The following is a 27606-nucleotide window of genomic DNA, read 5'->3' on the forward strand; positions in this document are numbered from 1 at the left end:
ATTTCAGTGTGTGTGTGTGTGTGTGTCCATGCTATTGGCGTACAATCACTTGGCTTAAACACATGGATTGAATCTGTGCTTAGAAACCCACATAGAAATGTGTGTGTGTGTGTGTGTGTGTAGCTATGTGCCTACGTGTGGCCTGTTTCTTGTTGCTGCATCTGCAGTACTGTCTGTACTGTTACAGTATTGTTTCTGTTTATGTTCTGTTTTCTATAACAAACCTGGTACTGGAAGTTCTAGTTCTGGTTCATGTTCCACCACATGAAATCCAATATGCTTGGATTCGCTTTGCTCCGTTGTCTGATTGGTTGTTTGGTAAACCTGCTCATGCACTGAAATGACTGATAAAAGTCTTGATGATGATGATGATGATGACGATGATGCATTTACAAAAGCAGCTTAATTTAATTTTAAGTCATGGTTACAGACAAGAAAATAAAAATAAAAAAAATCACACCCTGTTGTGGAAAAAAGTGTACATTTTTAAATGGACGTCATCAGGACGCTCGAGTCCTCCTGAAGTGGCAACTTATCTGATTAGAGCACTAAGCTGCAGGTGCTGCTGTTCACTCGGTACTGCATGCTGTGTAATGTGTAACGTGGTGTGTGTGTGTGTGTGTGTGTGTGTTTTTTGTGTATGTGTGCACAATCAGAAGGAAACATTCCTAATGCATGTCCCACTACCAAGTACCACAATGTCCTGTTGGTACCGATTTACTACTTAGGCACTGAGTGGCTGATGTGAAAGAAAAAACAACAACAACAACAACAACAACGACAAAACAAACCCTGTGCCAAAGATGCTGGTAATTTGTGCAGAAGCTGTTTGTGCAGAAAATGTTGGTGAAGTATGTAGGCTTATGTGAGAAATTAGATAAATAAAATAGAATAGAAATAATATTTTACAATTTATAAATATGAATTAAATTAATAAAAATGTATTTATTTCACCCATTCAGGTGCCTTAATTATTTAAGTAGTGATAGATAGATAGACAGACAGACAGACAAATAGACAGATAAATAGACAGACAGACAGACAGATAGGTAAGAAATGCATTTTGTGTGTGTGTGTGTGTGTGTGTGTGTGTGTGTGTGTCCTACCTGTCCCTCCAGGTCTGCCTGTGCTGCTGTCTGTCACTCAGAGCGTTGAGCAGAGTCTCGGCCATCTCCTGTCTGTTCTCCTGAACGTTGTTCTCATCCTCCACCACCGCCAGCAGCAGCTCAGTCTGAAAACACACATTACACATTACTTCTTTAAAATTTGCGAAGGAATCTGCAGATTCTTATGAAGGTTAAAATAACGTACATTTGTATAAAATCACTGTTAATCGTCCACATCTTTTTTTTATTTCTTTTTTTGGCCCCAGCATCTCATGCGTACCACCTAATAATTTGAGCAAATCTATCCCGTAGCAAAACAAACACAGAATCCGCTTATTCATGATCGTCCGCCCCGCCCGCAAAGCACAAATCCGCCTTATCAGGAAACGAGCGGTCCAGCGGTCCTTAGAAAGAAGCACTTAGCTTCACGGAGACTGTTTAAGAAATCGATATACACTCGTTCCCTTAAGGGCAAGGGGTCAGATCCATTCTGGACTAAGCACGCTGCCTGTTAGAAACAAACGGTGAAACCTCAGCAAGTATTTACATTCAATGCTAAATCAAGGAGAAACGCTAAACTGCCTCGACTGGGAGGTCAGAGGATGCTAATGGTACACAGTGTGTGGTACAGGCACACACACACACACACACATAGCGTACAGTGTGGCACAGGATGCTACTCTGGATTTTCTACCACAGCGCTCCTATAACAGAGTCCTATAACAGTAGCTCTGACATTTAACCTAGCGGTATGCGTGGTTTATACTTACTCTAGCAGTCCCTCCAGGATTTGTAAAAATGTAAATGTAAAAAATGTAAAAAAAAATTTAAAGAATCGAGCAAACGGAGCGATATTCGGAGGAGTTCGCACATTTTCAAAGATTTCGCCGCAGATTTTCCGCAGGTTCGGGCCGAGACACATCGTGCGACGACTCGCGTCCAGCCGAAGACCTCTTCCGTTTATGTGCTTTCAAAACACGAGTACAGCTAAAAGGACTCGTTCACCGACGAGCATCACGGCGAAAGACCGCGCAAAACTATCTCATGCGATTGTGATTTCGCTAACTCAAGTAGTTTTCTGGAAAAAAAATTTTATAAATAAATAATAATAATAACCACAAAAAAAAACCTCAGCAAGCTGCATCTCAATTTTTATTTATTTATTTATTCATTTAAATCGGTGAAATCCTGCACGGACTGACTTACAGAGACTTGTATAAACGGAATTAAAGAAATCATCGATACAGCTGATGATGTTTTCTATAAAGAGACGTTTTATTTGTTTTGGGAAGGAGTCTCCAGTGTCAGTGCTGTACAACAGTCAGGGGTCAAAGCTGTAACTTTACATATCCTGACACGGAAGAGTCTTCAGGACGGAGGACCTGGTGCTTCCAGGCTTGCGTTGTTGACTTACCAAGAGGGAAAAGAAGAGAGGCTGGATGAGGAAAAGACCGTTTATAGCTGCTATAACGTACCCCAACATTAAAAGTAACGATAAACGGATAAAAAGTATGACGTGTCATTCTTGAATAAATAAAATACCGTTAGCGTTGACGTATTAGAGGAAGTAAACGCGTTCAGGACGTCCTGTTATGGGAACATAATCAACTTTCAGGTGGTGTAAGTAGCTATGCTTCTTCACACCACTCGGTCCTTGATTACGTTTCCATAACGACACGCGACAAGTGTTTCATTCATTCCTTACCTCTTAAAGAAGGGCCGTGTATGCATGTGTATGTGTGTGGGTGTGTGCAAATTAAATATGTTGTCATGAAGTAAAGAGAGACTTCCTGTCACATCCATTACACATCATTTATTTTCTTATCTTTTTTTTTTTCTCCATCCCATAATATTCAAAGCTTCTTTCCCCTCACTTAACAGCAGGACAGGTGATATTTGTGTATGCACATCTTATCATCTGATGGATAGGACAGGACATTTAAATAGTGATGACATGTGAACTCTAACCTTGGAATGCTGGAGGTGTGTGTGTGTGTGTGTGTGTGTGTGTGTGTGTGTGTGTGTCCAGGTAAGCGCTCTTCTTCTCTCGTCCTTTTTACTCAGCGGCAGGTGATTGGCAGGTGGTGAAACTATGCGAAAGTGCTCGGCGCGTCGGTACACCTCAGCTTGTTTCACAACACCCGCACTCTTTCTTATCCCTCATGCATGAGACAACACTTGGGCATCTTTCTGAAGCAGTATCCGTCAGAAAGACTCGGGTTTAAACCTTTGCTAGCCACCGAGGAGATCTAGCATGACGAGATGAGCACCGGGTCGAAAGGTCGCGTGGTGGAGACGGACTCTGCTTAGACTAAACACGGTGACGCCTCGGGTTAAAAACGTACACGGCGTGAACTCGACTCAACCCGGGAGGAAGATGGCCGAGCTAAACAAAAGGAGATCTGGAGCGCCGAGTTCTCCGTGCGAGGGTGTGTTTACGCCGAGCTGACGGTAGCTGTCCTCAGCGGGTGGACGCTATGTGAGGGGTGACCGAAAGGACAGGCGACTCTAGGAGGTGGAAGTGTATATTTGTACAAGGAACCCCATTTGAGCCCACTCTAAAAACGTAGGATCTCAGTGTCACTCAGGCAGCACACGAAACAGATAACATGATGATTAGTCAACAGTTAAAGGAATACTCCAGTGTTTTCCCTTCTAATGATGAAAGTACCATACATTAAAAAGCCTGGGGGGTATAAACTTTTGAACAGGATGATCAGTGTAAATTGTTATTTTGCTCTTTTTTTATTATTATTATTTAGTACCACCCTTCAGAAGCCACATATGATGTTTACATGTTTCCCAGAAGAAAAAAATAATAACAATTTACACCAATCATCCTGTTCAAAAGTTTACACCCCCCTGGCTTTTTAATGTATCGTACTTTTATCATTAGAAGGGAAAACAGTAGAGTATTTCTTTAACAGTGTGTTCCTTTTAGGGAAGGGATGGAGGGAGGGAGGACAGAAGGAAGGAAGGAAGGAAGGGATGGAGGGAGGAAGGACAGAAGGAAGGAAGGAAGGAAGGCATGGAGGGAGGAAGGACAGAAGGAAGGAAGGGATGGCGGGAAGAAGGACAGAAGGAAGGAAGGAAGGAAGGAAGGAAGATAGGAAGGGATGGAGGGAGGAAGGAAGGAAGATAGGAAGGGATGGAGGGAGGAAGGACAGAAGGAAGGAAGGAAGGGAGGGATGGAGGGAGGAAGGAAAAAGGAAGGAAGGGATGGAGGGAGGAAGGAAGGAAGGAAGGAAGATAGGAAGGGATGGAGGTAGGAAGGAAGGAAGATAGGAAGGGATGGAGGGAGGAAGGACAGAAGGAAGGAAAAAGGAAGAAAGGGATGGAGGGAGGAAGGAAGGAAGATAGGAAGGGATGGAGGGAGGAAGGACAGAAGGAAGGAAGGAAGGGATGGAGGGAGGAAGGAAAAAGGAAGGAAGAGATGGAGGGAGGAAGGAAGGAAGAAAGGAAGGGATGGAGGGAGGAAGGAAGGAAGGGATAGAGGGAGGAAGCAAGATAGGAAGAGATGGAGGGAAGAAGGAAGGAAGATAGGAAGGAAGGAAGATAGGAAGTTATTATTATAGTAGAAATTATTATTATTATTATTATTATTATATTATTATTATTATTATTAACATTCTACAGATTCAGCAAGGCGTGTGTGAACTTACGACCTCAACTGTACAATGCAACGAGTGAACGGAAAGTTATTGAGGACCAGACGCGAGGTGTTAAATATCAGCGAGAAGTGATACCGTGGCGGACGTGAATAAAAACGGATCTGGGAATGATCAAAAGCCTCCAAAAGCCACCAGACAGAGAATATCTGACGCCGAAAAAAAGAAAGAAATGTTGAACCTAAGTGAGTCTGACAAATCAATCCCCTATCTGGTACACTTGGCACCCAGGCAAATAAAAGGTAACCAAACTCAGAATTTATCGAATGTGTTAAACTTGGAAACGGAAAAATATCGACAAAACGGTGCGCGGCGTTGTCTGAATGAAAAGAAAAAAAAAAAGCTTTAAACATTAAAATCCAGCCTTCCTGCTTTACCTTCATTTCTACTCCATTAACCAAACTCACGACAGCATTCCTCTTTACAGTCTCAATCACTGACAAACTGCAGAACCGTTCTGTCTCTGAGCCAGACTCATTTGGCGCTTCTTCTGACTTTTTCCTTGCCCAGTGCTATGAATCTTTCTTTAATGAAAAGAAAAAAAAAAAAGAAGTGCGCTGTACTGCACTGACACCATGATCCCAGCAGCGGTGAACAGACATTGGCATTAGACAGACGGCTCCCGGATCGCTCCTACTCCATCACCCGAACGTTCAGGAAGTGAGTCTGGTGCCAGAAGTGCTTCCAGCAAGATCAGACCTGTGTGATAAGTGTGCGTAAGTGTGTAAGCAAGACCCGAGCCGTTGGAAATCCTACGATGAAATTCAGGAAATCTCGGAGACACCTTTTCAGCCTGTGGTAGCATGATACTGTGTAATTGTGTGTGCTTTTGGGGTGGAAAGGTAGAATGACGTTCACGGTATAAACACCATTAAGATGTCAATAACACTTTGAGTACATATGGCTGGTTTACAGGAACGAGTTCGATAATGAGAAGAAGTGCATTGAAGATCAGGTTGTTTGTGTGTGTGTGTGTGTGTGTGTGTGTGTGTGTATATTCGAGTGTGTGTCCTCTGACCCCTCCCCAACACACAAACACACACACACATAAAGTGATTGAGTGCTTGCCCTTTCAGCCAAATTGACCTCATGAGCACTCTGAGAGCCATCAATCCCCGCACACCCCCCAACACCAACGTGCCACAGAAGGGATTATATGAAGTGTAAAACATTAGAAAAATGCGTCTGCAACATCACAGGAGCGCGTTTTGAAGACGAGAGAAGGCCGAGACAATAGAGGCGAGCGTTTGAAAGTATTGTGCGAGTCGGGTTAAGGCCCCTCCGTGTTCTCGACAGCTGTTCGTATGCTTTCCCTGCCGCTAAATGAGGCAGAAGCTAAAATCGCTGTTGTCTTCTTCTTGCCTTTATTTAACTCTAGGCTGGGAAAAGAAAAAGGTGGGAGTAATCAGGATAGAGACACCCGATCGCATGACGGAAAATACAAGATCGCTTTTAGAGGTTTAAATGGCTAGACCACTTACTCAGCATCTCAACGGAGTCTATAGATGTGAGCCAAAACGTCTCAGATTCAGAAAAAAAAGCATCTGCAGACGGTCTATGAAACGTTCTGACGCTGAATTGGTGTCACATACGCTCCTTCCTGAGTCTTTTTCACGAACTCACGTAGTCACATACGCACACATGCAACATTTCCATCTATTCCTGGATCAGGAGGATGAACTGAATCCATAGATAAGGATCTTACTCCTTTTCTTGCCAGCGAAAGCTCTTCGGTTGCAGGACGGAGGCCAAATACCCCCCTCCTCCCCCCCTTTTCGTGTTCTGCAGTCCAGCCTCGTTTACGTTGCCTGAAGTAACGCTTAACCCCGTAAAGAAGTCGCTGGTTCTCCAAACCCTCAGGTATTTTCATTACATTAGAGTTTCTTCCACGGTGGCTGCAAAGTGATATTCGGGGAAAACAGCCGTGATTGAATACAGTTAGTGTTGGCCCGCTGCTCAAAGGAAAATGAAACCTGGCTCCAAGAGGATAAGCTCGAACCTCACCACCGTGAGGCCAAAGAGCTCAGGAGGCCGAAGGCCATGCTGCGTGGAGTGCTTTCGAGTGTGGCGTTCTGTTGCCTTTCCATCTCGTGCTTTGCGTCTTCTTGTGCGATCGCCGTGGTGTGGTAAGAACAATTATCGAACACCAGGAGGTTCTGTACGTTAGCTCCAGCTTGCAGGAAGGCATTTCCAACTCCGTGTAAAGCACGTTTTCCAATGAATCGCATTCGATTTTGTTCTCCAGTGCAAAGTAACGCCAAACAAAAGTTGCTTGGCTTAACCACACTATTCCAGAAGGGGGATCTCAAACCAAATCCTCTGATTTAACGGATATGACGACTGTCCAGACATAGCCGTTACAGACGAAACTATTTTACCACCAACTCCAAATTTTCCAAACTGAATTACCTTTAACGGAATGTTTCAGAGTCATTAAAAAGTCCTTATTCTGTCAAATTGGTAGGTGTGTCATAAGGTGAGACCTGGATCATGGTGGAAATTGACAGATAGGGATTTTTTTTTTATTTTTTTTTTTTAAAAGAAAAACAATAAGCAACAAAGCTCAAAAGCAAATATTCCAAAACGTTACTTATGTACTACAGCACTAACATCCTCACACGGTGAATATTTTAAATAGGGAACCAAGTAAAATGCACCAAATATGTCCCTGGATGGAGCACCCTGGATGTAGGGATTTCAAAATCTTAACGACATACAATAAAAGTTCAATACGGATAACTGGAGTGTGATGGAGACGATGCTGTGTGTCACACAATCTGTCAAACCCACTATACAGACCTTTAAAAATGTTATGTAGTCTCTGGTCTGCTTGTTGTTTTGGATTTCTCAGTCTGTTTACCAGCACACTGTTTGTCTTTTGCTGCAGGCATCCTGGCCCAGTCGAACCGATGTACTTCGCTGGTCAGACCAAATTAGCCCTGCGAGTCCGACCGCTGGCACGCGAGCCTGGTCTATTTTAGCTTCCTGCCTGAATATACAAATATAAATACAAGAACTCTGTACGATCTGAAATTATACAGACAGAATCTAGTCGCAGTAGCTCTGTTTTGATGGAAAAAAAACACTATATGGATTTAAATTTAGGGAATTTGTTGGCAGTTAAGCCACGCCCAATAGAGGAGATCAATCCGAACCAACAAGCCTACAATGATTTTTGTTAAATACCAAATTTGGGCTGGTGGGGGGTTTGGATGGGTGGTAGGTTTAGGGTTTGGATAGGTGGTCAGTTGGTATATAGGTTTGGTGTTTAGTTGGCTGTTTGTTTGGGTGGTAAGTTGGGCTGGTGAATGATAGGGTTGTTGTTTGGTTAGGTGTTTGAGTGGTTGGTTAGTTGGGCGTTTGAGTGGTTGGTTAGCTGGGTGTTTGGGTGGTTGTTTGGTTGGGTGTTTGAATTCAAATTTAGGCATAGTCTTTTTGATTGTTGTGCTAAATTATTTATTCATTTTAATAATTATTATACTCATCAGAGAGATGACCATGAACCAGCAACCCTAAAATGAATAAAAAATACCAAATTTGTTTGATTGCCTGGATGGTTGGGTGGTTGGTAGGGTTGGTGTTTGGTTGGGTGGTTGATTTGGTGGTTGGTTGGTAGGGTAGGTGGTTGGTTGGTTAGTTTGGTTGGTAGGGTTGGTTGGTAGGTTAGGTTGCTGTTTGTTTGTTTGGTTGGTTGGTTGGGTTGTTGTTTGGTTGGGTGGCTGATTTGGTGGTTTGTTGGTTCGTTGGTCAGTTGGTAGGTTAGGTTGCTGGTTGGTTGTTAAGGTTGCTGTTTGTTTGTTTGGTTGGTTGGTTGGTTGGGTTGTTGATTTGGTGGTTGGTTGGTACGTTGGTTAGTTGGTTGGTTGGTTGACTGGTTGGTTAGGTTGCTGTTTGTTTGGTTGGTTGAAAGGCTAGATGGTTGGTTGATTAGTTAGGCTGCTGTTTGTTTGTTTGGTTGTTGGTAGAACATCTTTGTTTCTCACTTTTGTTCAGAATCCATTGTGATTCCATTAAGATACCAAAGTCCTAAAGTCCAGCACCACAGTGACGACTACATAGAAAAAAGAAAACTGTACTTTTGAATGGAATCATGTATCATATCCACTATAAAGAGTAAGTGAAGGCAATGCCTGATGTCAGTTTTGTGCAACCATGAGCAAAAACAGCAAGAATTAAAGGTTAAAAAACGGTTCTTGAAAAAGAGAGATAGCGAGACAGATTTATCAGGACTGATCTGTAATTCCTGCTTAGCCATCTGTGCTATCTCTGAGCAATTACCTCACAGACCCACAGACGGAAGAACTTCAGTTATACAACCGTCTAACCAAATAAATACGTGATGGGCCTCATGATTTTCTATGCGGTGAAGGCTGATTACGCAGATGATGTAAGATGTTCAATTGTGTCCTAGATAAAACGAGTACTTCTCCAACGAGCACAGGAACAGAACCACCAGAGTCAACATCACCATGAACATCAACAAATCCCTCAGAAAACATGTTTAAAAAAAAAACAACCTATCTATATCCAATTCAAGTCTCGGAGAAATATCAAAAAATTTCTTGCGACCTCCAACTGCATTTATCAGAGAATATTTATCCTCGGACAGTAAGATTCACGAGTCATTTAGCCATGATTAAAAACTCTCCATGGCTGCACGGTTGTGTCATTCATTCAGTTACTCCTTTCCTTCTTCGTCTTCCCATCCTTTCTTCTCTCAATTCATTTCTTATTTCATTCCTTTTTAATTCTTCTCCTTGTAGGGATAGTTGTATTTAAATATCTAACAAATCAAAAATTCACTCTGTGTGTGTGTGTGTGTGTGTGTGTGTGTGTGTGTGTGTGTGTGTGTGTGTGTGTGCACGTGCTTCACAGGCTCTGGGGTTCCAAAAGCATTAAAGAAGCACTGAATATCCATCAGATCTTCCTCTGATGCTGCAGATATTGTCCACATACACACCCCCCAATACACACACACACACACACACACACACACACACAATATCAATTCCTGTATAGCCAATGAGTATCCAGTCCCTCGGTCTGCAGGTACAAAGCTTACAGCTACACCCTTCCAGTTAAAACACACACACACACACACACACACACACACACACACACACACACACACCACTCACAGTGCAGCATAAACACACTGCTATTGGCAAATCAGGGCGTGAAATTCTCTAAAGGGTTTTAAGTGTTTACCCTGAACACTATCAGGCCTGGCTGAAATTCAGCTTACCCTGTTCAATGCACACTTCAAAGGGAATGGCGAATAACTTTTACCCGCATATTATACTGCACATACACAGACACACACACACACACACACACAGTTCCACACTGCTTTCTTCTCCTTTCTTTTTTGCCCCATTCTTCTGTATGAGGTGCCCCGTGATGTAAAATGCATTATCAGCCCATATCAGTGCTCTCATTATAAAAGAATAATAACACTCATTTCCATTTTTCTTTTTTGCTTTTTGCAATTCTTGGAAATAAATGGCAGTTAAACAATCACTTCACACTGCTCAGGAAGGACAGAGGGATAACTGAGAGAGAGAGAGAGAGAGAGAGAGAGAGAGAGAGAGAGAGAGGAGTAACCTCTTTTGGCTCTTAATTTAGTTTATTATATATATATATATATATATATATATATATATATATATATATATATATATACATATATACATATATATATATATATATATATATATATATATATGTATATATGTATATATATATATATATATATATATATATATATATATATATATACATATATATATATATATATATATATATATATATATATATTAAAAACCACAGTTTTTTTTCATTCTCGAATCTGATTGGTCAGAAGGTGTGCGTTATTTTTCTGGCTGTTACACATAAACAAGGTTTATATTAATGCACTCATTCTAAAACGTTATCATTTCTATAGTAGCATCTTATACACTAGGACCTGTATCCAAGCCTAATCCAAGCCTAACAATAACCAGATTTAGAAAACAAAAAAAAAAAAAACGTGCTGTTGTTTAATAAAGAAAAATGTATAATCGTCAGTGAAGTTTTCTGTTAGGAGATGTTTATGTAACATTTATTAAAAGCATATCGAGAGTCAGAGCTTTGTAACAGTTACAGTGTTTTGTAAAGTTTCCCAGCACAGGAAGGAAGGAAGGAAGGAAGGGATGGAGGGAGGGAGGAAAGGAGGAAGGAAGGGATGGAGGGAGGGAGGACAGGAGGAAGGGAGGAAGGAAGCGAGGGAGGAAGGAAGGAAAGGGAGGGAGGGAGGTAGGAAGGAAGGGATGGAGGGAGGGAGGAAGTAAGGAAGGAAGGGATGGAGGGAGGAAGGACAGAAGGAAGGGATGGAGGGAGGGAGGAGAGGAGGAAGGAAGGGATGGAGGGAGGAAGGACAGAAGGAAGGGATGGAGGGAGGGAGGGAGGAAGGAAGGAAAGGGAGGGAGGGAGGTAGGAAGGAAGGGATGGAGGGAGGGAGGAAGGAAGAAAGGAAGGAAGGGAGGGGGGAGGGAGGAAGGGAGGAAGGAAGGAAGGAGGAAGGGCTAAATTAATAAATTATAAAAGGAAGGAAGGAAGGAAGGGAGGTAGGGAGGGAGGGAGGGGGGAAGGAAGGACAGAAGGAAGGAGGGAAGGAAGAAAGGAAGGAAGGACTAAACTAATAAATTATAAAAAGGAAGGAAGGAAGGAAGGAATGGAGGGAGGGAGGATGGAAGGAAGGAAGGAAGGAAGGGAGGAAGGAAGGAATGGAGGGAGGGAGGATGGAAGGAAGGAAGGAAGGAAGGGAGGAAGGAAGAACAGAAGAAAGGACAGAAGGAAGGAAGAAAGGAAGGATGGAAGGGAGGAAGAAAGGAAGGATGGAAGGGAGGAAGGACTAAATTAGTAAATTATAAAAAGGAAGGAAGGAAGGAAGGGATGGACGGAGGGAGGAAGGAAGGACTAAATGAATAAATTATAAAAGGAAGGACGGAATTAAAAACTTACAGCGCAGCCCATAGCGTGTTATTCCTTCCTTGTATATTCACTGGGACATGCCTAATGTCCTCATAAGGATGTCATTTCAGGCTCACACCTACACACACGGTCTGTATTAACATTAACACACTGTCCTAATGAAAACTATAAACCCTCACCTACAGCAATCCATATAAATCACTTGTGGAAGAATTCACAGCACCCTTTCTCGGCACTATTTACAGAGCGTTCGTTTACAAGTGTGCATGACGTGTATATTAAAAACACACGCTGAGCCGTACCATCTCAGAAAATGACACTGCGGCTGGATGAAAGTTGTATATTCAAAAAAATCTTTTTTAGTGATGAATATGTGCCGCAGAAACGCAACATTCCTAATGTTTTACAAAGCCATCAAATAAGTGAATGGAGATTAATTGCCTCGGTCAACCTTAAAATAATTATATGAACGCCGGAGCACTAAACTCCGATGAAATTGATACACTTTAATAATTAGATCCTTGGCTCTGACCCACTGAAGTCAATAAAGGTTATTAAGGCCAATTGCTGTCTAAATGCATTAGAGAGGGAGAGAGGCGCTCCACACCAGAGCCGCTATTTCATTGGCAATATGATAATCCTTTCTCTGTTCACCTCGCTCCCGCCCCCCGCGAGCAAACACACACACACACACACACACACACACGCACACACACAACCTCCTCTCAGACACACTAAACCAGATTGGATTCACTTAACCTTTCAGAGGCTTTGATCAAATGAGCTCACACTGCAATAACATTTACATTGACCCTCTCCCTCCTTCTCCCCCTGTCTCTCGCTCTGTTCCACTGTCTGCCAACCTCACACACACACACGCACAAATGCATACACACACACACAAACACACACACACAGTCACACAGGTAGGTCAATAACCTAATCAGATATCGATTGCGACCTCCTGAATTGTCTTCTCTCTGCTAAAAGACTGTCCAGTTACTGTCCAATCACACACACACACACACACACACACACACACACACTCCACTGAAGCACCTCAGAATATAACCTTAGTCGGACCAATATTTAGCCCACGATTTTGCCAAACATGAACGCAAAATAAATAAATAAATAAATAAATAAATAAACAAACAAACAATGAAAAAATAACTTGCAATGTCACTATCTACTGCGGGAACGCAGCCTCCACTGGAAAAAAAAAAAAAAACATCACTCCGTCATTCCATATTTAATCCGGAGTAATGAACTCCTGTTGAAATCTTCTTTTTTTTTTTTTCTTTCATTTGAACGACAACCTTAAATACCTTCTTTCAGACTGTCCCTTTAGAGGAACCGTTAAAGGTTCTATGTAGAACCAGTCAGAGAAAGTTCCACTTAGACCCCCTCTTTAAAGATTCACACTCTGCTCGTTAAGCTCCCGAGTTAACCTCCCGATGGTTTTCTTTTGATCCGCTTCTCCGCGCTATGCCTGTGATTGGTTATGATGGTTTATATGTATGATGTTGTGATGATTTTGTTTTTCTACGCACCCACGGTGGAAACAAATTTCCTCTTTGAGGACCAATAAATTATCTATCTATCTATCTATCTATCTATCTATCTATCTAACCTCCCGAGGAACCTTTGGGAAAATGTAAAGTTGTGTTGATTGTTTTTGAATCCAATTTTTTTTTTTTTCTTTTCCCCCTCAACTCATTTGGATATAAAACAATTTTTTTTTCTTTTTTCACAGTGTATATTTTTACAGTATATATATTTTTTTCATTGAGTGTATATATTCAGTGCTAAATATGAACTCGTGTACTCACAACAAAATGGAATTCTTGTATTTTTTAAATGATTAAATAAATAAACAGGCACTTAAATCCTTTTTTAATAGGGAGCTCAAGCATCTGAATATCTTTAACAGTCAACCTCCAACATTCCTGACTTGACTGTACTTTTAATTCCTCTCCAAAGCCAAAAATCACCGATATCACAACTCAAACACAAATAACTACACAGACATGAACGGCCTTGATTTAGACTTCAACTGGTTTGCATCTATTAAATAAATAAAATAAAAAAAAGAAGTAGTAAGTCAGAGAGATCGAGAGAGAGAGAAATCTCCCTGCACAGGTTTAAGTGGTGACAAGCAGAGCCAAAATGATGAAATTAGGCCCGAATCATGTAGCTAAAACAGTCACATTTCCAGCAACCGTCTCATCAGCATAACACACACACACTCACACACACACTCAGAAAGCCAGAAAGGCCTGTCTGATTTCGCAGTCTTGTCTCTCCTCCTTTCAGCGCCCCACAGAAGAAAGGGGAAGATAAAAAATGCCACGCCGGTATTTAAAATATTCTGCATAAGGCGGACTATCTGCGTCCTGTCAAGCAGGGGAAGAGGTTCGCATTGTTGGAGCTTTAAATAAATGTCAGTGATGTACGATAGGGATGATAGCGGGTCCTCGGGGAGAAGCGACGCCCACCGAGGACTCGCTCGGGACGGCACGAGGTGTCCCTGCGAAAGTACTGCCGATGTCCTTTATACGCACTCACACCGCACACACACACACATATATACACAGTGCGAGGTACCTGAGGCCTGATAGCATCTCCAGGTCTTTTGCCTGCGCTGCTCAGAACACAGCTGAACATCTTTTCTCGGACCCTGTGTCTCTATTTCAATCCGCCTTTTCACCCACGATTCCGCGTATTTATTTATTCATACTTTTAGCTATTTCTATACATATATATTAAGCGGCACGTCAATTCATAAAGCGCGTGCGAGCGCGTCGAGAGCGTGCGAGAGAGAGAGAGGGAGAGAGAGAAAGGAAAAGATCCGCTTTATCAGGATGTCATTCAAATAGACGGGTCGAGAATTTGCATCACAACAGATTGAAGAGCGAGGGAGCGAGTGGGCGCGAGAGACAAGACGGGAGAAAGAAAAGCGTGAAAAGCCCACGGGAGAGAAAGGCTTCTAATAAACTATCAGGAATACGGGTAACCACTGACACCCTTCACTTTCAAATACAAAGCTGCGCTGACCCTCCTATCTGTCCGCGCTGCAAATCTGCCGAGAGGAAAAACAGGGGGGCCTCTTCTTTAAAATAAAATAAATTTAAAAAAAAAAAAAAAAAAAACAACAACTCTTAAAATGTGTCAGTTTTAAAATGTCATCAGTGTCTATTAGAAAGGAATAAATAAACATCAATCCTGCGAACGCCCGCGTTTTCCGGATCGCGTCGGACATCAGACGTTACGGATTTATATCGATTTCTCTTTTATTAGTTTATACCCGGTATAAACAAGTACTGTGAATTTTTGATTTTCGCCATGTAGTGCAAATTCCCAGCAATATTTAATGAGTTAATTAATCCAACACAAACAGAACTACAGTCGTGCAAAAAATTCCAAACAATTTTTTTTTTTTTTTTAAACGTAAATAACAAATAATAAATAATTAAATAAAAGCGTCCGTTCATTGTGTTACAAGGTTTGTTGGGTTTTTAAAAAAAAAAATCTTTTAATCAAATGCTTCAAAAAAATATAACTACAAAAACGATAATAACGATATTATTATTCATATTAATAATGCGGTCGTAAGAATGATATAAAGAAGAAGAAAAAGAAGAGCCTATACATTGAAAATGTCTTGCAAAAATCATTGCAACTTAAGACTGAAAGTTTCAGTATTTCTTTTGCGAACACTAGAACGCTGAGTCGGAATCCTGAAATAACTCAAACATGCATATTATGAATTTATTAAATATTAATATCATGCAATATAGTAAATCGTTTGCTCATGCTACAATACAGAGGAAGCTCTTCTGACTATGGACAAGGACTGGAAGATTCACGGGTGTGTTTGGAGGAAGCGTCAGATCAGATTCCTCCATACACTTGTAAGAAGAGTGTGTGTGTGTGTGTGTGTGTGTGTGTGTGTGTAACTCCATGTCCAGAGGATAGCAGCGGCTCTTAACCTGCATTTTTGGACACAGGGAAAAACGAGCTGCTCTCAGCAGCACTTCTCTTTACATCTCAGTCTGTCTCACCTCTATATCCTACCTCGAATCCAAACACACACACACACACACACACACTACACTGCATGGCTGGCCCAAGTGCCTCTCCTTAGCCCCAGCAGCACATTAGATGTGATTACTGCTCAAAGAAGACAGAGAGAGAAAGAGAGAGAGAGAGAAATGCAGTCCATCTGAATACTGTGGTGATGCAACAGTGCCCCCTACTGACTCTCATCTCACTGTCATAAACACTTCCTGCAGAAGCAAAAACAAAGCTGTACCAGATTCCCCCCAAACACCTGGAGAAATGAAATTTTAATGTCTTTTTTTTTTTCCGAATAAAACTAATAAAACCGATAAAAATATATATATATATAATAATTCAATATTTATGCTTAATGTTTAGACAGTACTATGTTAGACAGAACATATTAATAATAGTAATTCCGGACTTGTACACTTCAGGTAAGTACTCTTATTTATACCATACATTATACTGTACATTATACACCAGAAAAGCTTTATAAGCGGCGTTTGGAAATTCACAGGGCAGTGCGGCACCAGGATCCCCGGCTCAATCCCGAGCTTGGATTACCGTCTGTGTGGAGTTTCATGACGTGATGTTTTCCACATGTCCCTGTGGGTTTCCTCCCAGGTCCTCTGGTTTCCTCCGACCTCCCAAAAACCATGCCGATAAATGGATAAATGGATTGGTGACTCTAGTTGTGAATGAGTGTGTGACTGTGTGTGGGTGGTGCCCCTGTGATGGTCTGGGATCCCATCCAGGATGTATTCCCGCTTCACCGCCAGTGTTCCTGGGGTAGGCTCTGGATCCACCATGACGGAAGATGAATGCATAAATGAATGAATGGAAATTCTTCGAAATTTATTTCTTGAATAAAATGCATTTCTTGCCCTGACTCCAAATACCCGCTTAGATGCCTTTACTATTATTGTAGAGATTTGTCTTTGCTTAAAAATGGTGTCTTTCATGTAATGTATTGCCCATGACAGAATTCGACTAATAAAGCAACATTACATAATAATAATAATAATAACAGTAATAATAATATGTTTTGCTTTTGCTAGTACTTCAGATTAATACTTTTAATCTAAATGGCTACTATGATCAAGGTGAATATGCACAAAGCATTTATGTTTTATATATTAAGCTATAACACAATATCGTTTTTTGTTTGATAGTTAAATAGATTGATTTCAATTGAAAAGCAATCCCCTAGTGGCAAAACAAAATATCCTACACCAAGACTAACTCAGTTCACACCCTTGTACCACTAAAAGCTGTTTGGAAAATCTTTTCGAATGATCTCTTGAATAAAATTTGTGTATTCGCCATAACCTGATCATTTAGGTGTTTAAGCAGTGCTAATGCTGATCTAAGAACAGTTCAGGACCTGGCGTTAAGGTTAGGGTTAAGTATAGCTTGGAAAGGCGAAGCATAGTAGGTCGTTTTTCAGCTGAAGCAGTATGACAAAATATCACAACGTGAACATGTTAGCATGTTAGCGTGTACCGTACATTCAGGTGACAAGTAACGCAGAAAGTCATTTAGACTGATTTCAGGCATAAAACAACAAACCACTGAGTACTCCTAACACTGATCTAAGAACAGTTCCGGACTTTTACCTCAGTACTTCAGGTACGTATTAATCCCTACACTTAATATTCAGGATGAACGTCTATATGTATAAAACGACTTAGTTTTGCATGTTTTAACCGTGAAACAAAGAACAGTTTAGCTATAAACAGTTTAAATCTGTTTACTATTTATGAATAGTAACCCCCCCAACCCCCCAAAAAAAAAAGAGAACTTTCAACTGAAATTGTGAGATAGTGCTGCCAAATATTCTAATTATCCATAATATATTCTATAATATTATATTTTAGTTGAGTGAAAAGAAACTTAGATTTATTACTTGAACATGTCTTATTATTAATTTAATAATTAAAGTAATACTTTTTAAAAATGTAACTAATAATAGAACCAATCTGATGGCTTTTACCGAGGACCCGGACCTTATATCTTAGTTTTATATATTTAAAAAATTTTAGGGGAAAACAACAACAACAACAACAACAACAACAAAAAAAAAACATCACCTGGATTTATTTTAGGAATAAATATCAGCATTGCGTGTTTTTTTTTTGTTTTTTTTTTAAATAACTACTCACATTCTTTGGCAACACAAGCTTTATTTTTGTTTTTAATATAACTCGTTACCGGCGAGAGAATTCATCTGACCGAGCAATATTCCAAAAACAGTGCATTAAATTACTGCGCGAGAAAATGACAACTGACGCGACGACTAATTGAGGGTTTATAATCCGGGATGTCGAATCGGCTTGATTGTGTCAATTAAAGTAACACAATACACCGTCTTCGTATGAACTGCAGCGCTACTTAATCAGATTAACTGCCGGTATAAAGTGGTATTTACGATCCATATTGCAGTGTGAAAGCAAAGTACAAAAGCAGAGCGCACGAGACCAACACGACAGCAACACACACTCACACACACTTCAAACCTCGACTACAGAAAGCTGAATAAGGAATCAGACCTCGTGAGTATCGTCTCCACATTATATTCTATTATATCCCGAATTGCACATATGGATCAAACGTGCCGTCTTAAAGAACCATACGCCTGCGAACCAGCTGAGCTTTCCTCTATAGGACATATGCGAATTCAATAATAATAAAATTCACTCATTTAAATATAAATATATTTCCCAGACCTACACTCTCTATACCGTCCCGAACAGAAGACAAGAAATCTGGCCCTTAAACTCTCAATAAGAGAAGCGAAACAATCACGTATAAGTGCGGTACAGTAATAAAGAGTAGAGCTTTCGGGAAGTGTGTCAACGTCACAGCACTATCTGACTCATCACCCTCTTGAATTTAATCGCAATCACAGAGCTGCAGTTTGTTCCCACTCACATCATGACTCAAAGCCATACCCAGTGAAGTTAAAGCCAGTTTCCTCTTATATTAAATGCCTGTAGCAATTTGTTCCTTGAGGGTAGCACAATAACGACAACAGTAGCGTTTTTAAGTTTTAAACTGACGATCATTTTGATACTCGGATGGTATTACGGAAGCTAACAGGGTCCAAATCCTCGTTTTGAACCCAGAGTGACTTCAAGCGATGGGAATAATCACGCTTTGGTGCGTTTTGGGTCGCATCCAGAGTTGAGTTATGTGCGGGCGGAGAGGATTTTTAACACCAAAATTGCGCACGGCAGTATTTAGACCTCAGACCTAAACGACGGGCTTGAGCGCTACTCAGACGGTCGCACCAGACGGTTTCGGGCGCTAAAACTTTATACGACGTTGTGGCATGCTGAAATGAAATCGACATTTTTGGGATGTTAAAACGTCAAGGCCAGTTTGAAATACATGACCTCGATTTGGTGCGATATAAAAAAATTACAGTGGTGAACACTGAGGGGGACGGGGGCGGAGGGGGGGAGGCGGGGTTAGTGGAGGAGGTGGGGTGGGATCCATGTTGTTAAATCAAACCATTCCTGTGATCATTACAACTAGGTCTATTCGTGCGGCAATATATTTCCTTGCCATTCACAAATCAAATCAATGTAGTATTTTTGCATTTCTCATGGTTTAAAGTTGTCTCTAGCTTATATTTCTTTTTCTTTTTCTATTTCGCATCTTCTCTAGTCCGTATTTTCTATCCCCTTTTAAGCCTCCCACAGGCTTAAAGGAAAGTGTTTAGGTTTAAAGATGGTTGTCCAGATCCTAATGAAAAACCCTGTCTCGGACGTCTCTCATAAAGAAAATTCCAGCAATCGTGGAGGTGTGAACTACAGGCAGGCGATCTGAATGGGCGGAGCTTAGAAAATCGACTTTGGTGCGTGCATAACCCGACTGTGAATAGGAGGAACTTTCCACATGAAAACATTGAGTTAACTTTTGAACTTAATTCATTGACTGTAAACAGATTAAGAATTAAGACAGTGTGTGAAGAAGGAACATGTGACATCACGTCATTTAACTCTCTGGTGTCCCAACAGTGTGTGAAAATGAACAATGATATGTAAATATATGTATTGAAATTGCTTTCAGCTGAGAAATTCCTATTCATTATATCATTTCACAGGCATAAGCATTTCTCCAGTATGTTCCTAAAGTCTGATATGGTGTTGTTCTATGTCTAGGTATCTGTGGTCTTACCATCCTCTCCATCTGCTTCCAGTCAGTCTCCAGACGCTCCATTGGTTTACTCCACCAGCTGCAGAAGCGAGCATAACGCCGGCCCTGGAACCAATACTGCCTCAGCCACTCGAACTCCACCTGCCAGAATGCACACAATACTTTTATGTTTATATATGCACATGTCTACAATAAAACAAATCAAGCTGTTTGTGAAATTAAGTTAACAGGTTTGGGGGCCGGGGCCGGGGTGGGGGGAGTTTTAGTTTTTGAAGGGCGGGGTTAGTTTTTGGTCAGGGTTAAGGGTGGGGTTAGTTTTTAGTCAGGGTTAAGGGTGGGGTTAGTTTTTGGTCAGGGTTAAGGGTGGGGTTAGTTTTTGGTCAGGGTTAAGGACGGGGTTAGTTTGTTATCAGGGTTAAGGGCGGGATTAGTTTTTGGTCAGGGTTAAGGGTGGGGTTAGTTTTTGGTCAGGGTTAGTTTTTAAGTCAGGGTTAAGGGTGGGGTTAGTTTTTGGTCAGGGTTAAGGGTGGGGTTAGTTTTTGGTCAGGGTTAAGGATGGGGTTAGTTTGTAATCAGGGTTAAGGGCGGGGTTAGTTTTTGGTCAGGGTTAAGGGTGGGGTTAGTTTTTGGTCAGGGTTAGTTTTTAAGTCAGGGTTAAGGGTGCGGTTAGTTTTGGTCAGGGTTAAGGGCGGGGTTCGTTTTGGTCAGGGTTAAGGGCGGGGTTCGTTTTGGTCAGGGTTAAGGGTGGGGTTAGTTTGTGATCAGGGTTAAGGGCAGGGTTAATTTTTGGTCAGGGTTAAGGGCGGGGTTAGTTTTTGGCCAGGATTAGTTTTTAAGTCAGGGTTAAGGGCGGGGTTAGTTTTGGTCAGGGTTAAGGGCAGGGTTAGTTTTTGGTCAGGGTTAAGGGCGGGGTGAGTTTTGGTCGGGACTAGTTTTTGGTCAGGGTTAAGGGCGGGTCTAGTTTTTGGTCAGGGATTAGGGCGGGGCTAGTTTTTGGTCAGGGTTAAGGGCGGGGCTAGTTTTTGGTCAGGGTTTAGGGCGGGGCTAGTTTTTGGTCAGGGTTAAGGGCGGGGCTAGTTTTTGGTCAGGGTTTAGGGCGGGGCTAGTTTTTGGTCAGGGATTAGGGCGGGGTTAGTTTTTGGTCAGGGTTTAGGGCGGGGCTAGTTTTTGGTCAGGGTTTAGGGCGGGGCTAGATTTTGGTCAGGGATTAGGGCGGGGTTAGTTTTTGGTCAGGGTTAAGGGCGGGGTTAGTTTTTGGTCAGGGTTAGGAATAGGGTTGTCCCTTTTGCAACCTTAAAACCCTTAACTTTAAGTGCATGATAAAGATATCTTTTTCTCCACTTCCTCGTTGATTCAAAAACTGCCATAGGTTCTACAGAGTGCTATTAAGGGTGCCCGCCCCCCCCCCCCAAAAAAAAAAGAACACGCTGAAGAACCCTTCAGAGTTCTAGATTTTCTTTTCCTAAGAATGCACATGGACTGTCACAGATGTTTTTGTTTTGTTGTGTTTGGTTGTTTTGTTTTCTTGCTACTTTAGCATGGTTTATTTAGCCCTAATCAAAACTGTCACAGCTGTGGAACATCTGCATTTCCTTTTGCCTTCGTTGTCTGGTTTCTTGTTTTATTTTCCTGCCTCGTTGTCACCTGTGAGAAAGCGAACGGTTTTATCAGACGTGCAGGCAAACCCCTCAGACACACTCTTCCTCCAGCAACACACACTTCTACTTCGCTCTCTCTCTCTTTCTGTCTCCTCCCTCGTCGTTCTCCCTTTGGGGATCCGCAGAGCCTCGTCACCTTTCCTCTGGGAGGTTTCCTTCGTTTTCACTCATCTGAAGAGATGTTTTTAATCCTGCTAAGCGTGTGTGCGTGTCTACGTGTGTGTGCCTACGTGGGTGCTTCAAATGGAAATGAGCAGCTCAAACGTGGCCTCCTACTAACACTCAACAAAGCTAAGCTCTGAAATAAAAAACACACACACACACACACACATATCATTTCCAGCTCTATCAGTCGAACGTCAAGAACACACACAGCCCGACAGGCTACAATGGAGTTTAAACCGAGGAACAAAGACCTGGCAACGTGGCAGCTTTTATTCCACTGAAATGCTGCATTGTTTTCAGACATACAGATTAGCACTGCTACGTTCTCGTGTATAATTTTAGCACGCGGATACAAACATCTCAGGGCATTTCATTACACCTTTCGGGGGTTTTACACTCAGGTAGTCTTAGCGTCTGCGATCGTTTTCCAAAACACACACACACACACACACACACACACACACACACAATTAAACCTAATCTCGATTCTACAGGAATGTAATTTTATTTTATTTATTGACATTTTAAAATCTCTGCCTGTTGCATCTACGCTACTCGTTTTCGACGAAGATATCAAAGTTACGAGAATTTCTAACCGGCTAATATCTGTGCATTGAATATGAATAAAGCTTAGCAATCCAAATCCATAAACATTACCCTGAGCTCTGCGTTAAATCTGGATAAGCAAAGATCACAGTGCCTCGGAAATGGACGCTATCCTCGTACACACGCAGATTACAAGTGCTTTACGGTATTCGGTCGCCTCGATCCGGCTCCTTTTCAAAGAAATGCTACGCTTTTGAGGGAGTTCTAACCTGCGCTAGCTCATCCGGAGGCGCCCTACAGAAGCCGGAGGCTACGAATGCTAGCTGTCGTCCCCGTGTCTGTCCCTCCCTCCCGCTCTGATTGTCCTCCTGTCCTTTACAGAGAGAACACAGGCTGGGCAGGCAGCTTTGAGCCAACACGGAAGCCGGTTTCCAGCGGAGCGGCCTCGCAGCGGGCACAAAAAGAGAGAAAGCGAGCGGCTGGCATTTCGAGCCGAGCCGTCTGGCGTGGAGAGATACTGAGAGTAAATGCCACCTGCCGCAGGTAGAGAGTGAAAAGGAGCAGATTGTGGATGATGGATCTTTCTCTCTTTCTCTCACAACACCATTCTTTAGTTCTTTTTTTTTTTTTTCCAATTGAGAGTGGTTTGTAGACACAAGCTTAGCAAATGCAAATGATCTGATCGGTATTTGCAAAGTCATGCTGTATCAGACATTTTTGGCATGCATCCAGATGTATGCATGTAAAATATACTTTATTATTTAAAAAAATGAAAGAATATGGCGCAACTCTGGTACGACTCTGGTCAAGGAGAGCTTAAAGGAGAACACTCGTTACGATGCTTCCACCATCATGCTTCACTGTAGGGATGGTGTTCCTAAAGTGCTGACCAAAAAAAAAAAAAAAAAAATAGTTGAATTTTGTTGTCATCAGACCAGAGAAACTTTCCCACACATATTTGCTTACTCCCAAACTTCAAATGCGGCTCACCGCTCTTCCATACGGCCCAGATCTGTGGAGCGTCCAGCCTATGATTGTCCTGTGAACAGCTTCCTCCATTTGAGCTGCTGATTTCTTGGTTGCTTCTCTGACTAATCCCCTCTTTACCCTGTCACTCACTTCTAATAGATGGCTTCCTCTAGCCAGAGTTGCAGTTGTGCCGTATTCTGTCCATTTTTTCAATAAGAGATTTAATAGTGCTCTGTAGGATGTTTAAAGTTTTAGAACAAAAACTCTAACTGATACTCTTCCAGAACTTCGTCCCGGATTTGTCTTGATAGCTCTTCATGATTCTCTTTGCTTGGGTATGTTGTCAAACAAAAACTCTGGGATCTTGCAGGAGCAGATATATTGATATTGAGATCATGAGATACTTTCATTGCGTACAGGTCGACTCCATTCAGCCACTTGAGCGACTTGGACTTGTCATGGCAACAAGGTAGCGCCAAAACAAATTTAGGGGTTAACACTTATGAAATCCCAAATTTTCATGATTTTTATTTTATTTTAATTAAAATAATAATAATAATTTTTGCGAACTATATTGACTTTCTCTCCCACTCCAAGGGGGTGAATACTTTTGCAAGACACTACTGTATAGTAACATACAGTATTCAAAGCTGCATATGTATTCGCTACATTACACTCGTAGCATCAAGCTTAAAAACTGTTCGACACGCTCTTTCCTTAAAAATAGGTTGCGTTGTGATTGTCACTATATCGCGATTACTCACACTGAACTAATCACACACGACGCGTTCTGTGCTTTAACCTGTTTTAAAGCGCACCTGTTATGGTTCTGAAACGTGCCTAATTTTGTTTTAAAGGTCTCATACATGCATCTGAGGTCAAAAAACACTTTCATAATAATGCTCATAATTTAAACTGCAGCATTACCTTTTTTCCCCCCAGTGTCACAAATGACTCATTAAAATGATTCATTCTAAACTCCTCCTTTCAGAGAGCATACTCTGCTCTGATTGGTCAGATGTCCCAGTCTGTTGTGATTGGTCTACCGCTGTCAACGAGCAGCCGATGAAGACCAGAGGTGGGGCTTTTTGTTACAAACCTACGTAGGTTAGTACAGGAAGTGAAGTCCGGAATCACTAAGGATTCGTTTCAGCTGTTCAGAATCGGTTCCTTCTTTTGGGAGTCAATAACAGCGTTTGTCGTGCGCTTTGATCTTTGAAGCTTTGTAGATGTTTTTACATTCACAAACAGCTACATAACACACTACATGAAAGGGAATATTTGAAAAACCATAATAGGTGCACTTTAACATCCTCCAGCACACCCTTGCTATATACTTAGGTGACCCCAGACAGCCATTTCTATCGCAATCAACATCGGGACACAAAACCCCGCCCGCTTCAACAACATTTCTCAGCTCTCTCATCTCCACTCGCACGAATCGCATACGCTTCCTTTTTTTTTTTATTATGGAAACAGCTGGAAGGAGCCGCTCAGATCTCCAGCGCTGTTGCGTTATTGTTCCCGTCATGGCCGTACACGTCAAACTACTGGAAACTAACTGGAAAACCGGGCTGTGATGATAAATAACTTAGAATAACAATTCATCATTCTACTATAGTCCTCAGGGGCACCTTCAAATAAACAGGCCCAATCAATCAGGAGAACACGTGCATGCTGGGTCCAGAAAAGAAACTAGAAGAAGCAGTGTAGAACCAGGGCCTCTGTAGGATGGAAAGCTTCTCGGACCGGTCCGTTGTTTGGTTATAATAATACATACGTACAACCTTTATACAACCTTTCAGTCATCTCAGTGGTCAGAGTGTGAGGTTTATGCTCATGCAGAGCCACAGTCAGGCTTGGCATGGGTGATTATTTATGGCATGAACAGCACGTTCGCCTCACCCCTCCAGGGTCGGGGGTTCGATTATCACCACTGCGCTGTGTGTGCGGAGTTTGCATGTTCTCCCCGTGCTGCGGGGGTTTCCTCCGGGTACTCCGGTTTCCTCCTCCAGTCCAAAGACATGCATGGTAGTCTGATTGGCATGTAGTGTATGAATGTGGGTGTGTAAATATGTATGTGATTGTGCCCTGTGATGGACTGGCACCCTGTCCAGGGTGTACCCTGCCTTGTTCCCGATGCCCCCTGGGATAGTTTCCAGGTTCCCTGCGACCCTGTAGGATAAGCGGTATACAAGATGGATGGATGGATGGATGGATGTATTTTTAAATGTTACTCGGAGTCACATTCAGACAGGCCGCTTTTAAATTAATAAGCGACGCTGGAGTTATTTGAGTCTTTTTCACTTTCCGCAATAGCATTTCCGCACTCAGTGTAAAACCTCAACAAAAACAAACAAATTTCCCAGTCTATCTACCGCCGCCAAACAAAGGCTGTCGCAAATCACATACTTGTGTACTATTCTAGACCGTCATTGAGTACTGATGCTAACCGTTTTCACTATTGAATTTTAAAAACGTCTCACGCGGCCTTCGAACTTACCAAAAGGTCGGAGTTTTCGATTTGAGACGCAGCTCATGAGATTCTCGAAGAATCACGCCGACAGGGGAAACATTTTACAGTTCGACTTGGAACCCTGGCGGACAGGGATGTTCCGGCTCTGACGCGCCGTCTAGTGAACGCCGGTTTTTCGATGCTGCTCGCGTTGGCACTGTTTTTGCATGCGCATGTAAAATCACATGCCATGCATGATCACATCACCCGGGCGTGGATTTATCTTCCTATAACACTTCCCACTAGACTTTGGTTTTCAGTCGCTTACGTTACACGTACCCATGTTTGTCACATAATAAAATGTTCAACTGTTACGTTAGTCCTATATCGATACATCTGGAGTCAGAAAATTCATAACGTCCATCCGGGGTCATCTGCACAAAAAGTATGAGAAGCCCCGCCTTAACGCACGATAAGCCCCGCCTTAACGCACGATAAGCCTGCACACGTTAGTGTTTTGTAGCAATTCACATGACTAAATTTGTAGGAAATGAGATCGTGTAGGATTCAATTTAAACTTCTATAACACGAAAGTAATGAAAGGAACTTTGTGTAAACTGCATGAAGAACAAGTGAGCCTAACGGGCAGATATTTTTTAAACGGCGACGGGTCGTTGTATCCGCATATCTGTAATTTAATCCGTATTAATTTAATACAAAGTTCTAAACGCAATGAATACACGAAGAGAATTCATTTCAGAGCTTGAGAATATTTGAGTCACAAATGCTTCGAGTCCTCTGAAGGTCTAAAAGAAAACGTAAGGAGCCGTCTTGTTCGATTCATTTGCAATCACACGTCTTTAAAGGCAGAGGCACGCATCGCCTGAAATGACACGGAAGTAGAGGGAACAAATACTATTTCTTCAGAACTTTACATTTCTAATCCTCAGCCATAATAATAGAGCTGCGAACGTTTATACGCCCGGAGAAAGATTCGGTACATTGAGAGTTGAGAGGCGAGTTGAGAGGCGAGCGGTTTTATCTGTCAACAGGAAGTGAACCCATATTGGATCTTCACCCAGTTTAATTCCTATAACTCAGGCGTGCATACAGTGACACATCACAGAAAGACGTAAAGTTTAGATCTATGAAGATGAAACTGCGTCTCTGAGTACGATAAACACTCGTGTACAGGAAGATCGGTCTCACATGCTTACATTTTGCTGTATAAGAGACTGGATTAAAAAGGTGGGGGTTTTCTGGATATATAAAGCACACACACACACACACACCTCATTATGGATGTCTTCTATGTGCTGTAGGGTGGAGAGGAGAAGCGAGCGCAGACTCTTTGCGCCAGTCTCGGGATCTGTGTGCAAGTTCTCCAAAGCTTCAGAGCAGCGTTTCTGGATGTACTCCAAAGTGCCTGTTATGCACTGCATTGAGAAGAAAGTCACAACAAACATCAATAAACAATGCATTATGACTATATGTATAATCGTTTTGGAATAAAACGATGGGGTTAGTACCAAAAACGAATTTGAGACGTTTTCCACAGCTTTTTAATAGCATGCACGTCAACAGGGAGAAATGTGAGACTACAATATAACAGATAAGAACATGGGGAAACGGATAAGAACATGGGGAAATGTACATCTAAGTGGATTTAAACAAACTGCCAGCACGCCTACCCTAACAAATCTGCAGACGCATCCCATAATTCCACTTCCATATAGTAAATCCCATAATTCTGTTCACCCGACTCGTGTTTTATGACAGTTATAACTGTCGCTCGGCGTGTCTGTGGTTGTAGTCGGTGTTTTAGTCAGCTACCGTATTAG

At 41.9% G+C, this 27606-nt stretch overlaps 1 protein-coding gene across 3 annotated transcripts in view; it reads right to left on the reverse strand.

Annotated features, from left to right (window-relative positions):
• Positions 1–27606, reverse strand: part of fto (FTO alpha-ketoglutarate dependent dioxygenase) — a 175880-nt gene that overhangs the window by 107464 nt on the left and 40810 nt on the right. For all 3 annotated transcript variants that reach the window (XM_053617109.1, XM_053617107.1, XM_053617108.1), the window contains exons 6-8: positions 27058–27201; positions 19994–20113; positions 1107–1231 (exon numbers count right to left, since the gene is read on the reverse strand). In XM_053617109.1, coding sequence (XP_053473084.1) covers positions 1107–1231; positions 19994–20113; positions 27058–27201 — 389 coding nt within the window. The remainder of the gene's footprint in view (positions 1–1106; positions 1232–19993; positions 20114–27057; positions 27202–27606) is intronic.

The sequence above is a fragment of the Ictalurus furcatus genome, chromosome 27 (genome assembly GCF_023375685.1).
Source record: "Ictalurus furcatus strain D&B chromosome 27, Billie_1.0, whole genome shotgun sequence".
NCBI classification, from domain to species: domain Eukaryota; kingdom Metazoa; phylum Chordata; class Actinopteri; order Siluriformes; family Ictaluridae; genus Ictalurus; species Ictalurus furcatus.